Below are 14977 nucleotides of genomic sequence, written 5' to 3' on the forward strand. Positions count from 1 at the left end.
CCAACAGCACCTGGGTACACGTAGGTCTTTTGTGTAGTCTGGGTGGAAGCATGCTGGAAAGTCCACTTTCCCAGGAGTTGACACAGCAACAACTTGAGAAGAGGAAGACTCCTTTAGCATCCGCGGTGAATGAAGATTTCAAGCTTTACTTACAACAACTGATAAAATGTGCGCTGTTTCGACCACTTAGGTCAACCATAACCATACAGTGAACTGTGCTCCCTTCAAGGGAGAACAAGCTGGGAGAAGAATGCACTAAGCGTGATCCTCTCCTGGCTCTGTGTCATGTGATCAGTCAGGCTAGGTATGATTGCCTATGTAAGTCTATAGAGCCTGACTGATATCACGTGACACAGTCGGGAAGAGGACACGCTGCAGCGCAGTCCTCTCCCCGCTCGTTTTCATGTTCGGTACAGGTCTGAACAATCAGACCAAGACTGATCAAAACTTTTGACATGTCTCTATGATGACAGTGCCACTTTAAGACAAAAAAAGTTAAGCAAACTGCATAAAACAACCAAAATGTCTGCTTTCAGCATCCTACCACCTTTGGCAGCAGGCAGGCTGTGGAGCCATCTTTCCTGTATATACTGTAGGAACACCTTTATATGGATCATTTTAGGAATACAAAAATAAAATGTCATTGAATGAAAAATAATGAAAGCATTTCAGAGATTTTAAAGAATAAAATTTTATAAAAGCCAGCTTGTACTCACTCTCATATGTAGTCTGTCAGTTTCTTTAGCTACCCTAGCAAGTTGTTCAGAAGTTTTCTCCAAAGACTGGCCAGTTACTGATATCGTGTCGACTGATTCCTTAAAAAAATGAAGGCATGAAATATGAAATTTTTCCTTGGCGGAGCAATACATTGTGTTTTTCTGTGGATGTTACAGTTTACAATAATTGTGGAATTACCATTAAAAATGTTTTACTTCCACAACATCCTGTCAATATTCATAATCAGGAAGCTCACAAACACTGGTCCCGCCCAGATAGGGGAATTATGTAATTTAAAGATATTTTATTACTATTTTATTACCGTCAAAATTGACTTTATAGCTCAGAACTTTCTGAATAAATTATTCTAACTGGAAATGTAACAAAATATTTATAAGCAATCAAAAAAATATAATTTTTATATTTAATTGTCCATCAACCTTCATTGTAAAATGCTTAAAACACATTTCTACATTTTTTTAAAATCACAAATAAGGGTACGTTCACACTTACCGGATCTGCAGCGTATTTTCTACTGCAGATCCTCTGCGGATACGCCGCAGATTTCATTTAAATAACTGAACACAGCATCAAATCTGCACCATCAAATCTGCTAGGGATCTGCCGCAGATCTGCTGCGGATCCTGTAGGTGTGAACGCACCCCTAATGTGGTTTACTAATATGAAAATTCTGAGCATACGTTATTTTACCACTTTTTTTTTTTATCTTTTATATCCTCCTTCTGATTTTTATTTAATTTGTCTTCAGACCAACATCCTATTTGGTGTACATCCAGTAAGGGACTTCCTGTTCTCTTGCACACTGTAGCTGGGAATTCAGCTAACTTTATCTCCCACTACACTTTCTTGACTATATAACCCCTCCCACATAGTGGGCAATAGATTTACTAATAGTATGTTTACACAGAGCGATAATTCGCCCAATTGATCGTTTATCGATTTTGAAGCAAAGATTTGATTTTTATAACGATCATCATTTAGACAAAGAGATAAATAGTTTTGAAAAATCATTTTTGCTATTTTTTTATGATCACCCATCTCACACATTAGGATGAATCTGTGAAAGACTGTTTACACAAAGCGATCTGCGAATTTTTAGCGAACGACCAACGACGATTTAAGAACCTGTTGAAAGACCAAGATGAACGATTTCTCGCTTGTCGCTTGCTCATTCGCTGTTTACACAAGCCGATTATCGCTCAAATGCGATCGCTATAGAAAAATTTGAACAATAATTGATCCGTGTAAACATACCATAAGACAAGCATTTCATACACTGATCTTACTTAAAGGCACATGCCACTTAATTAATCCAGAAAATCTGAAGTTGCTTGTGTGGCAGTCTAAGGCTCGGTTCACACGTTGTAAGAGTGCGGCTGTATTTGCGGCTGTAATTGTGCGGCGGTATTTTTGGTGGTTCGTGTGTATGCTTGGAAGTATAGGATATGCGGCTGCACAGTGCACACTATGTATGAATCTACGGCCCTATCGTAAACGGACCCGTAAAAAATGAACAAGACCATTGTTTGCGGCTGAACATGCGGCCGAGGATTGACAGGCGGTCCGTACGGAGTACTTCAAAAATAGCCGGCAATGATGCCGAATGCCGATGCCTCTAATAGTTAATATATTAAATTAATCAAACACATTTTCTTTGTAATCAAGACACTTTCGTTGATCAATAATTTATTTCTAACGAATCCATCATTTTGCAATTAAATATACTGTTAAAAAAATAGATATATAAATAAATGTATATTTATCTATATATTTATTTTTTGACAGTATATTGAATTGCACAATGATGGATTCGTTAGAAATAAATTATTGACCAACGAAACTGAATTTATTTCAACGAAAATGTGTTTTCTTAATTAAATATTAATTAGTACAGGAAGCTCTATAAGCCGTTAATTCATATTGCCGGCAATAGAGCATTCTGTACTAATCATCACTTTACTTTAATGAAAACATCAAATGTTTCTTCTAATTATGTTATGACAATAGCATTATTAGAAGAAACATTTAGAATTATATGTGCGCTCAGCTGATTGGCTGTTCGGCTGAGCGCACATATAATGAGCCGGTCCGCAGTACAGTGACTTCATTGTGCTGCGGACCAGCGAAGAGGACACATCGGGGTAAGTATAGAGCTCTCCCCAATCCCTCCCCAGCACTGCACCCCTCCCAGCAAGGAAGGGGGGTCACTTAACCCCTTCCTTGCTGGGATGGGTGCAGTCTGACATCAGTCTGGCCCTCAGGGGGTTAAGGGGGATGCAATACATCCTCCCTTAACCCCTTGGGGGTCAGACTGTAAGCAGCGATCTGTAAAGATGCTGCATACTGTAAGGAGCACAACATCGCTCACAATGATGGGTGTTGTGCTCCTGTTTGTGTGTTTTTTGTGTGTTTCTCCCTTTTTGTTTTTCAGATATCGGTATCCTGGGGATTACGTCGGATTCCATGGACTACGTCGATGACCAGCGGTTGTTCTTTGAATTTTTTTTAATAAAATGGTCAATGAGGGGTGTGGGGGTGTTTTTATTTGAATAAAATTTGTAAACTTGTGTCTTGTCTTTATTTCTTTACTTTATAGACTTAGTAGTGGAAGCCGTCTAATAGACGGAATCCATTACTAAGTCGGGGCCTAGTGTTAGCCGGTATAAAATGGCTAACACTAACCCCCTATTATTACCCCAGTACCCAATGCCACCAGGGGTACTGGGAAGAGCCGGGTGCCAGTGGTCCCGGAGCGTCAAAATTGGCGCTCCTGGACCGGGCGGCAGCAGGCTGGTAAGATTTAGGCTGGGGAGGGCCTAAACCAATGGCTCTTCCCACCCTGGTGTTACCAGGCTGCTGTCGTTTGGTTTTTAACCCGGCTGGTTATAAAAATAGGGGGGACCCTATGCGTTTTTTTTTTATTTATTTATTTAAAAAAAAAAAAACGCATAGGGTCCCCCCTATTTTTATAACCAGCCGGGTTAAAAACCAAACGACAGCAGCCTGGTAACACCAGGGTGGGAAGAGCCATTGTTTTAGGCCCTCCCCAGCCTAAATCTTACCAGCCTGCTGCCGCCCGGTCCAGGAGCGCCAATTTTGACGCTCCGGGACCACTGGCACCCGGCTCTTCCCAGTACCCCTGGTGGAATTGGGTACTGGGGTAATAATAGGGGGTTAGTGTTAGCCATTTTATACCGGCTAACACTAGGCCCCGACTTAGTAATGGATTCCGTCTATTAGACGGCTTCCACTACTAAGTCTATAAAGTAAAGAAATAAAGACAAGACACAAGTTTACAAATTTTTTTATTCAAATAAAAACACCCCCACACCCCTCATTGACCATTTTATTAAAAAAATTCAAAGAACAACCGCTGGTCATCGACGTAGTCCATGGAATCCGACGTAATCCCCAGGATACCGATATCTGAAAAACAAAAAGGGAGAAACACACAAAAAACACACAAACAGGAGCACAACACCCATCATTGTGAGCGGTGTTGTGCTCCTTACAGTATGCAGCATCTTTACAGATCGCTGCTTACAGTCTGACCCCCAAGGGGTTAAGGGAGGATGTATTGCATCCCCCTTAACCCCCTGGGGGCCAGACTGATGTCAGACTGCACCCATCCCAGCAAGGAAGGGGTTAAGTGACCCCCCTTCCTTGCTGGGAGGGGTGCAGTGCCGGGGAGGGGGTGTGGAGAGCTCTATACTCACCCCGATGTGTCCTCTTCGCTGGTCCGCAGCACAATGAAGTCACTGTACTGCGGACCCGCTAATTATATGTGCGCTCAGCCGAACAGCCAATCAGCTGAGCGCACATATAATTCTTAATGTTTCTTCTAATAATGCTATTGTCATAACATAATTAGAAGAAACATTTGATGTTTTCATTAAAGTTAAGTGATGATTAGTACAGAATGCTCTATTGCAGGCATATGAATTACCGGCTTATGGAGTTTCCTGTACTAATTAATATTTAATTAAGAAAACACATTTTCGTTTAAATAAATTCAGTTTCGTTGGTCAATAATTTAATTCTAACGAATCCATCATTGTGCAATTAAATATACTGTCAAAAAATAAATATATATATAAATATACATTTATTTATATATATATTTATTTTAACAGTATATTTAATTGCAAAATGATGGAATCGTTTACATTTAATTATTGAACAATAAAAGGGACTTTATTACAAAGAAAATGTGTTTTATTAATTCAATATATTAACCATGAGAGACATCGGCTATAGTGCAGAGGATCGCAAACCCCGGTAATAGCAATTCATGTAAACTGTTTCCCTGCTTTCCCAGATGCATCCAGAGGTGTTTGCATCACTTTCTTAAGATTTTATTTGTTATTTTTAGTTGAACCAGATTTCCAAGTAAATGACCGTATGTTTTGAGCCGCATGTCTATTTTTTCCCACGGCAGTAGTTTCACCCGCACATTTACAGCCGCATAAAAAATACAGCCGCACAGTTACAGCGTGTGAACCCAGCCTAAGGCTGTATTTTCACGGATGCATGGCCAGGATAATCTGCAACATCATGCAGCAATTGGGAAAGAAATGGGGGAATGGTTTCTACTGTGTTTAGAGCACGTGTGGAATCCCAACCTTAGGGATCTAATTTGGATCTGAGCTGCCATCTATTTCAAGTGTAATTTACATCTGTCCTGTACATCAATCAGTAGTAGGATGTAGGAGGGAAAGGGCATGCATGCTGTGGCTCAGCATAATTTCTGTGGTACTTCAGCTTCCAAGGAAAAATACAATTTAATAACTTTGCAAATGTCCATCAGCAAAGACAAGGGCAAAATTTGTTTCTGCAGCTCAGTACATGGTACAGACCTGACAGATTCCCTTTAAGATAGGCAGTGCATTGCAATAAAAACTTACAAATATTTGTGCAAACAATAATAAATTCTCCTATATGTCTATTGTTTTTTTTTCTGATTTGTGATGTCTTCTTTCATATGGAAGCAATGAAATTGTCAGTGAGCTGAAATGAAGCAGTTTTGCTATGAATCATGGGCAACTTTGTTTCGCTGTGGAGCTTTAGCTGTAAAGTACACATGCAGTGTGCACACTGATAAGAAGCTAATAGATGAATTTTTAGTATAACTATTTTTACAACCTCAACAAAAAAATTATATTATAATATTTACTATATTTCCATCTCTAAACAATTCTCTTGTTGATAGTTTAAATGCTACTTTATCCAACAACAAATCAAAATGCATATTAAAATGATATTTCCTTGTAGCCTTTGGCAGTTCTAGAGCTCATACTCAGAAACAAGACTTGATTAAAATGGAGCATACAGAGCTCTTAACCGCTTCCTCTTTGGAAATCCAATTTAAGCGGTGACTCTGCCATCATAAATATCACAAATTAAATTTCTGCTAGTTTCTTCCATCTGGACATCATCATCCACGGAGCATCTATAGGATTTAATTACATTTCTTGACAAAGTGATTGAGGGGAGTATCAATATTTCTGTGATATAGAGAAAACAGAAACTGACCAGAACTTACAACTTTCTATTACAGCTGTATGTGTATGTCATTAGAGACAACGAGCCGAGAAAGAAAATATAGCAAAATAAAAAAAAGTCTGTTTATAACTAATATTTGTAGTAGCCCAGAGGGAGAACAAATGGAATGCTGAGAGTTGTAGTCCCATAGTAGTCATGGTCTGGGTTATAGTAATCATGGTGGTCAGAGAGCTTCCATCAAAACTCCCACTCTTTAGGCTGGCAATACAAAGTGGGGGTTACACTTAGGAAGGGTGATATCTGTATGGTAACAAGTAGGTATACAAGCTATTGAAAGTCAGACACAAGTGGATAACTTGTAAACATCTCAACGTTCACTTTACTGAAGATCAGCAGAAAAGGTCCAAGATTAAGGCACAGTACTCGAACATGCAAACAGACAGGTTTAAGGATGTCCCTTTCTCTACTGCGACACTTGATGCTTTATCCCTGGGCATAATCTGTGTGCTCGCAGTTTCTGTAGAAGCTACTTGTTCATGGCAGAGCTCAGTGGCAGGAAAACACATCTGCTTGTCTAAATTGTACTGCAGTTCCCAACAGTGGGGTGCAGTTTTGTACATTTGCGACCTGGAAACCAAATGGTACTAGTCCTGGCTAAAAGTCCACTTAAGTCCTAATGTGAAGTTATGTCCTTCTATTATAGCCTTTCCTATGGACTGCACTTAACCTGAACTCCATCTTCCTCACACTTAGGAGACTGTCATAGAGTAAGCCCCTTATTCCACTCCTAACGTTGTGAGTGGGTAGGTTAAAAGTTGCATACAGCTGTCAGCCTTGCTAGGTATATGCAATTATCATTTTCACTGCAATACAAGATGCACGGTGGCTTAGTGATTGGGGTCCTGGGTTCAAAACCCACCAAGGGCAACATCTGCAAAGAGTTTGTATGTTCTCTCCATGTTTGCGTGGGTTTTACTCCGGGTACTCCGGTTTCCTCCCACACCCAAAAACATACAGATAGGAGGATTTAGATTGTGAGCCCTAATGGGGACAGGGAGCAATAATTGGCAAAAACTATGTAAAGTGCTGTGGAATCTGTGTGTGCTATACAAATAAAAACATTATTATTATTATTATTATTATTATTATTATTATTATTATTATTATTATTATTATTAGTCAATATAAAAGATATGCCTATAATACAAGGCACGCATAATACAGGCATGCAATATATAAGACACCTACACACAACATAAACAATACCAGCATTTATCAATCTTAACATTTTGTATTTAACCATAAATGGAAACTGTATTTCACCAGAAGGCAACCAGTACCTTTATGTGTGTTGTCATGTTTTCCAGGTGTGCCATGAAACCGTGTGGCACTGCAACAATTCCAGTGAAGTTTAAGGCGAAGATATCCCGATGCAGATTATCCACATCGTCTAGTAGTGTTCCTGTACAGTCATCATCGCAAGCTATGGGAAACAGAACAAATTGAGCTCTTTACAAAAATAACATACATGCTATGATCAAGTAACATCCAGAACAAGTGTAAACTGTCAAGCCATACGGTAACAGAGGACAAACTTACATATGCATTGTTGGTCCAGCAGAATGTGTCTTACTTCACACATATCACAAAGTCGTCCAGTTACCCCCGGCTTACAGGAGCATTGGCCAGTTATTCTATCACAATCATTATTCAATGAACCATTTGGATTACAGTCACAAAGCTGGCAGCTACCAACAGGTTCCATTGGATTGCCAAAATAGCCAAGAGAACACCTAAGGGTAAAAAAACAATGAGCAAATTAATAATTTATTTTTGAAAATAATTCAGGGTATATTCACAGGTGTTCGGAGTTTTGCTGCAGTAATGCAATGAAGAATGCCTGAACGGCTATTGAATGATGCAGTAATGCAATGCATGGAATTGCATGTGTGAACATAACCTAAAGGGAATCTGTCAGCTTTAATTAACATTCCAAACTTGTGAGACTGTTAAATAGCTGCTAGGTCAAGGAGACACATGATACCTTTCATATACTGTAGCCAGAGTAAAAGAGGTCCCAGTCACATCACAATTTCTATCTCTGCTAGCAATATCCATCAGGATACCATTGTATATTCTCCAATGCCAAATTTTACAGCTCAAAATATCCACTTTTTCAAGAAAAAGACATTATATTTTTTTTTATGTAAAAATAGCTATTTTCAGTTGGTATATATATTGGAATATTTTTGCCTGAAAGACATCCATAGATGGGGAAAAAAAAGCCCTAACACACAATGTTAAAGGGGTGCTCCAGCATGGGGGCACTTTCTGGGGGGGACCTGAAATAAAAGACGTCCACTCACCTCCCTGGTTCCCGGACGCTTCCTGGTGTCTAAAGCCGCCCGAGACGCTACGTCTCAGGGCCGCTCAGCCACTCAGTGAAGGAGGCGGGATCCAAGCGGACTTCAAACAGATCCCGCCTCCTTCACTGAGTGGCTGAGCGGCCCTGAGACGTAGCGTCTCGGGCGGCGTCAGACACCAGGAAGCGGCCGGAAACCAGGTACCGGAGCGCTGCGATGAGTGACCCGCCGCTGGAACCGGGGAGGTGAGTGGACGTCTTTTATTTCAGCCACCTCCTCCCTGGTCCCCCCCAAAAAGTGCCCCCACACTGGATAAAACCATTAAGGCTACATTACGGAGGTAAAGTTAAAGCATGTATATACGTTATGCATGCCATTTTCCTACTGGCTTTACAAAAATACAACTTGTTTCTGGGCCATAAAACAGCTGTTAAAAAAACCAACCAAAATTATTGTGTAGGAAAATAGCCTCAAAGTGCTCCACCAACTCTTCTCTTCCATACTGTGTAATGCTGCTGGATCTGCACAGGGGCATGGAGATTAATCTTTGACACCTGTTGGCAGTAGCCCTGACTCTTAGGAAGCCATCCTATACTTATTTGGCCTCTGCACAGTGTGCATTATTCATTTGGCAGTCAAAAGAACTCTCTAATGTGTAAAACAGATGGGAAATCAGATTTTCACGTAATTTATCGAGCTCCCTGTGCCACTTAAGACAGCAACACACATGTTACCCCATTTATTAAATTATTAAAACATAAGAAGGAAGGAATGAAATATAAAAATGCAAGCCTATATAAAACATATAGTTACCCATAATTTGTTTTCTCAACAGCTAGGGAAGGTATAAATAACCTTGTCATTCCTGGGTAGCAGCCAGGGGCCTAATGACAAATCCTTGGGTGTCCGTTATCAGCAAGGAAATAAGATATATCGCAGCCATGGCTAACATTCAATTTTTGTCCAGAAATATTTTTATCTGTATGACAAGCTAAAGCTGAATGACTTAGTTAGGATGATACATACTGCTCACAGTGTCTTCCCTCATATCCAGGCAGACAGGCATCACAACGGAAATCATTGCTTCCTTCAAGTACACAAGTTGGACTAAAACTAAAAGAAAATCAAAAAAGATTTTTTTAAAATATGGCGACATATGCATGAAAGACAGAAAAATATAACAGAGCTCACTGTGTGAAGTTACGCTAGGCAGTAAAGTTGGAAAGCCGCCATGATTACTATAATAAAACAGTTTTCTCCAGGATAAAACACGTACTGTATATTGTTCCTGCACGGCATAAAATATAGAGCTTTTACCAACAGAGAATCAGTTTATATCTTTCATTATCATTTCACAAACATTCTGAATGCTAAATTCACTAATTTACCAGAAATATTATTTTCTTTATTTATATATCCCCAAATAATTGGGCAGTGTTTTAGCTCATTTCCAGAAATAATAATAATTTCTTTATTTATATAGCGCCAACTTATTCAGTAGCACTTTACATAGCTCATTTTAGTACCGTCCCAAACTCCAAATTCACCTTTCTGTATGTTTTAGAGTATGCTAACCACTAAGCCCCCATACTTCTCGAAAGAAACAATATTCAGTAAAGTTAAGTAAAAACAAAATTAACATCTGATTACGTGACAGTAGATAGCGTTGAAGAGTAGGAGTCTTCACATTTACCTCTTTGAGTTGCCTTTAGGACAGGCACACAGCGAGCAATCGGAGATTGAGCCAGTTACTATACCATAGTAACCAGGGGCACAAATATGGCAGTTATGTCCAGTAGTGTGGTCTCTGCAACCCTGCAAAATAGGATTAAACATGAAATAAATATGGCAATAAATAAGAAAGTAAAACTTGCAGTACAGTGGCTATAAAGACTGAAAGTATAACATAGTTTACATAACTGTTCTCTCTTTTTTTGCATGCTTGATAAAACTTTCATTTAAAGGGGTACTCCAGCGGGGGGGGGGGGGCTATTTTGGCATTCAGCCGGCGAGGAGGTGGCTGGGAGAAAAGACGTCCACTCACCTCCCCGGTTCCAGCGGTGGATCCCGTATCGGGGACCGGAGCGTCGTGATACGGGACCCGCCGCTGGAATCGGGGAGGTGAGTGGATGTCTTTTCTCTCAGCCACCTCCTCCCCTGGCCAGATCCCAAAACAGCCCCCCCGCTGGAGTACCCCTTTAATGTGCGCCCTGTGAAATGTATTGGGAACTACCAATAAGCTGAGAGTCGTTACTTGTAAAACCATATGGTTGAAGAGGTTATTCAGTGTTAGAAAAACATGGCTACTTTCTTCCAAAGACAACACAACATGATTCTTGTCTCCATTTTGAGTGTAGGTTTTGCAACTCAGTTCCATTACAGGAATGGAGCTTAATTGCAAACCACACCTGAACTGGAGAAAAGAGTGGTGCTGTCTCTGGAAGAAAGTGGCCATGTTTTTCTAACGCTGGATAATTGTTTTTCACTGCTCACTAGTAACATTCTATAGAAAAACATTTTGATGCTCTTTCTCTTACTGGGTAAAGTTAGCTTCCTAAGAGATGGTGAACGTGAGTGGAATAGAGATGCATACAGAGACTTCTGGTCCACGTAGCACTTGTTGTGGGAACCGGACAGTCATACAGTGGGACAAGAATGGTTTTGTATTAGGAGACATAAGTAACCCAGTAAGAAAAGAGGAGCAGGGTGTTTGTTTAAGGCTACAACATCTTTTTCGGTGGAAAAACGGTGCAAAAGAGGGCACTCACCCGTTGCTTGACTTCTTTATTCTTTTACAATTGATTTCATGCAGCCATAGTTGTTAGCGTGCACCCGTCGATGAGGACGCCAAACTCTTCCACAGACACGTGACAGTTGTTTCGCACATCACTAACGTGCTTCTACTGACGATCGCAGGCTTAGAACTATGGCTGCTAGGAACGCTAAGAACTATCGCACCGACAAGTGCATGCTAAGAACTATGGCTGCATGAAATTAATTGTAAAAGAATAAAGAAGTCAAGCAACGGATGAGTGCCCTCTTTTGTTTCTTCCACAAAGTGGACTTGAAATTGCTAGACAACACTGTCTTTATTTGAGTCATCACTCCCATATCTGTGTTAGACCATACATGGCTTCCAGCATATATAGCCGATAGCAATGCCCATCTCTGTACCTTTTTGAAGTCAAGTAGACTACAGTTTCTATAAACTATTCATATACCGTTCAAAGGTGTTTTTGTGTCTTAGGCCCCACTTACTTCTTTGGGGTACAATGCTGGCAAAAAGGCATACCATTGTATCCTATACCTGCAGCACACCCACTGACTGAACGTAGTCTACTAGTCACTATGTCTGATCTGTTTCCAAGTACCAAGACTTCAGACATCCCATAACATTTAGCTGTATGCACCTGCTTAAATCATGTCAAGATCCTTAAACCTCTGTGTTGTACAGGATGCTCATAAAATGTTTAAACAGATATTTTGAGTAGAATGATGTCATTTTCATTCCCCCTTCAGCTTCTTGTGTCTTAGAGCCTCTGCTCCTATTTGTCCCTAAACTTGTACTTTGGAAAACCGTGAGATTTATTCTGCTCAGCGCTGTTGTCTAGCGAGCTTTATAGGTTTGCTTTGTCAGAAGTTTACAATCCATTTCACAGTGAAAACCTAATTAGGGTATAAAAATCTCCCCGTCCTAGATACAGCCTGGCTCATTTCACAGATATATCCAGACTGTTACAGTACAGACATCGGATGATGTACTATTAAAGGGATTATACTAAGTATATCAGGTCAGTAAAACATACTATACTTATATAGGCCTTATAACTTATACAGCTACACCACACTTACCATACATTGTCCAGTGTGTGGATCACAAACCTCGCTGTGGTTACTGCACTCACAAGGTACACAGGGGGCAATAACTGGGTGAGACTTCAGCACATTGATTTCTATCACTTGGTCTCTGTAGTAGCCAGGTGCACACTCCTGAGGGTCAGAAAAGGAAAGGTTCTTATATGGAGCTGATTTATTTCTCACAAAATCATCCTAAAGTAATAGAGAATGTTGTAAAAATCACCTGACATGACAGTCCTGTATATCCAGGAGGACATTCGCAGGTCTCAATAAGAGGAGCTTGCTTTCGGCCAGAATGCATCTCTGTTGCTTCCACAGCAATATCCATTGAGATGTTTGATATCCTATTAATAATGAAAAACATTGTGTAACTATACTGATGGCATAACACTTAATTTCTCATGAAGGGGTTGTAAAAAAAAATTCAATATGAAACTTTGGCTGAAGTTCTGTGCACATTGCACCTCTCCTTTTTCTCGTAGATCGTACTACAGCCGGCTGGGCCGACACACATAAAAACATAAATACATAAAACCGCCTGCACAAAACATATGCTGCTTATTGTAACGTGGGCAGGGATGCTGTAAAAAATGGGGGGCTTAGATCTACAACAATAAACAAAACCTTCGGCATAAAACTAAGCCACTAAAAGATGGTGCAGACTTAGACCAGACAGTCTAAAGATGAGCCAGGTTTTTAAACAAGCCCAAAGTAGGATAAAGGCCCTATTCCACCAACAGATCTGACGACAGATTATCTGCCAAAGATTTGAAGCCAAACCCAGGAACAGACTATAATCAGAGAACAGGTCATAAAGGAAAGACTGGATTTCTCCTCTTTTCAAATCCACTCCTGGGTTTGGCTTCAAATCTTTGGCAGATAATCTGTCGTCAGATCTGTTGGTGGAATAGGGCCTTAAATCTAGTGTATTTAAGGTTTGTCTAGTCTAAATTTACATTTGAGTCAGTATTCATTTCCCCCATTGTGGCTGTCAGTTATCAGAGTATAACATTCCTATTCTTCTCCCTTGAAAGAGATAGGAATTCCCAAATACATCCTCTGCTCGGCAAAGACTGCTGCACTGTACAGCCTGCTCTGCATGTCCTAGCAGCACCCACAGGGAAAATGCACTAACAGTAGTAGTCACTATCAAACATGGTGTAAAGTAGACTTGTCTTAGTTGCCCCTAGCAATCAATCAGATTCCACTTTTCATTCCTCACAGATTCTTTGAAAAATGAAAGGTGAAATCTGATTGGTTGCTAGGGGCAACCAATAACAGTTTGATGAATCTCCCTCTATGTGTTTTTTCCAAGGCCTAGAGAGTAGGGACGGTCCAAACCGAGTTCGGTTCGGGTTCGTACGAACCCGAACGCTCGGCAATGATTCCCGCTGTCTGCCCTCTCCGTGGAGAGGGTGGATACAGCGGGAGGACCGCCTGGAAAACTGGGATACAGCCATAGCCATTGGCTGTATCCCAGTTTTCCAGGCAGTCCTCCTGCTGTATCCACCAACTGCACGGAGCGGGCAGACAGCGGGAATCTGATGCCGAGCGTTCGGGCTCATACGAATCCGAACCTCGGCAGTTTTGGACCATCCCTACTAGAGAGTATAGAGCAGCGAAGGGTATTGATGTCTCTCTTCCCCTGAAGAGTGGTTTTGTGCATGTAATTTCTATTTGTTTACACCCCTGTACTTGACAGTTACTGCTGTACATGTAAATAAAACAACATTTCCTTCAGGACATACAGCAGCTGATAAGTATGGGAAGACTTGAGATTTTTAAACAGAAGTAAATTACAAATCTATATAACTTTCTGACACCAGTTGACTTTAGAGAAAAGATTTTTTTGCTGAACAACCCCTTTAGCCCTTAGAGGACTGGGCCAATTTCAATTTTTGCATTTTAGTTCTTTCCTCCTTGTGCTTAAAAGGCCATAGCACTTGCATTTTTTCACCTAGAAACCTACATGAGCCCTTATTTTTTGCGCCACTAATTGTACTTTGCAATGACAGACTGAATTTTTTCATAAAGTACACTGCGAAACCAGAAAGAAATTTAATGTGTGGTGAAATAGAAAAAAAAAAAAAGCATTCTGTTTATTTGGGGGGTATTTGTTTTTACGCCGTTCGCCCTGGGGTAAAACTGACTTGTTATATATGTTTCTAAAGTTGTTACGATTACAACAATATGTAACATGTATAACTTTTATATTATGTGATGGCTTGTAAAAAATTCAAACCATAACAAAATATATGTTCCTTAAAATCGCTTTCCACACTTATAGCGCTTTTATCCTTTGGTCTATGGGGTTGTGTGAGGTGTCATTTTTTTGCGCCATGATGTTTACTTTCTATCGGTACCTTGATTCCGCATATGCGACTTTTTGATCGCTTTTTATTACAATTTTTCCGGATTAGATGCAACCAAAAATGCGCAATTTTGCACTATGGGATTTTTTTTCCCTTTTGCCGTTTACCATGCGAGATCAGGAATGTGATTAGTTAATAGTTCGG

At 40.2% G+C, this 14977-nt stretch overlaps 1 protein-coding gene across 2 annotated transcripts in view; it reads right to left on the bottom strand.

Annotated features, from left to right (window-relative positions):
- Positions 1 to 14977, bottom strand: part of LAMA1 (laminin subunit alpha 1) — a 145549-nt gene that overhangs the window by 57153 nt on the left and 73419 nt on the right. For both annotated transcript variants that reach the window (XM_069957754.1, XM_069957753.1), the window contains exons 28-34: positions 12685 to 12805; positions 12456 to 12593; positions 10297 to 10418; positions 9630 to 9716; positions 7840 to 8033; positions 7581 to 7723; positions 717 to 815 (exon numbers count right to left, since the gene is read on the bottom strand). In XM_069957754.1, the coding sequence (XP_069813855.1) occupies positions 717 to 815; positions 7581 to 7723; positions 7840 to 8033; positions 9630 to 9716; positions 10297 to 10418; positions 12456 to 12593; positions 12685 to 12805 (904 nt within the window). The remainder of the gene's footprint in view (positions 1 to 716; positions 816 to 7580; positions 7724 to 7839; positions 8034 to 9629; positions 9717 to 10296; positions 10419 to 12455; positions 12594 to 12684; positions 12806 to 14977) is intronic.

The sequence above is a fragment of the Dendropsophus ebraccatus genome, chromosome 2 (assembly GCF_027789765.1).
Source record: "Dendropsophus ebraccatus isolate aDenEbr1 chromosome 2, aDenEbr1.pat, whole genome shotgun sequence".
Lineage (NCBI taxonomy): Eukaryota > Metazoa > Chordata > Amphibia > Anura > Hylidae > Dendropsophus > Dendropsophus ebraccatus.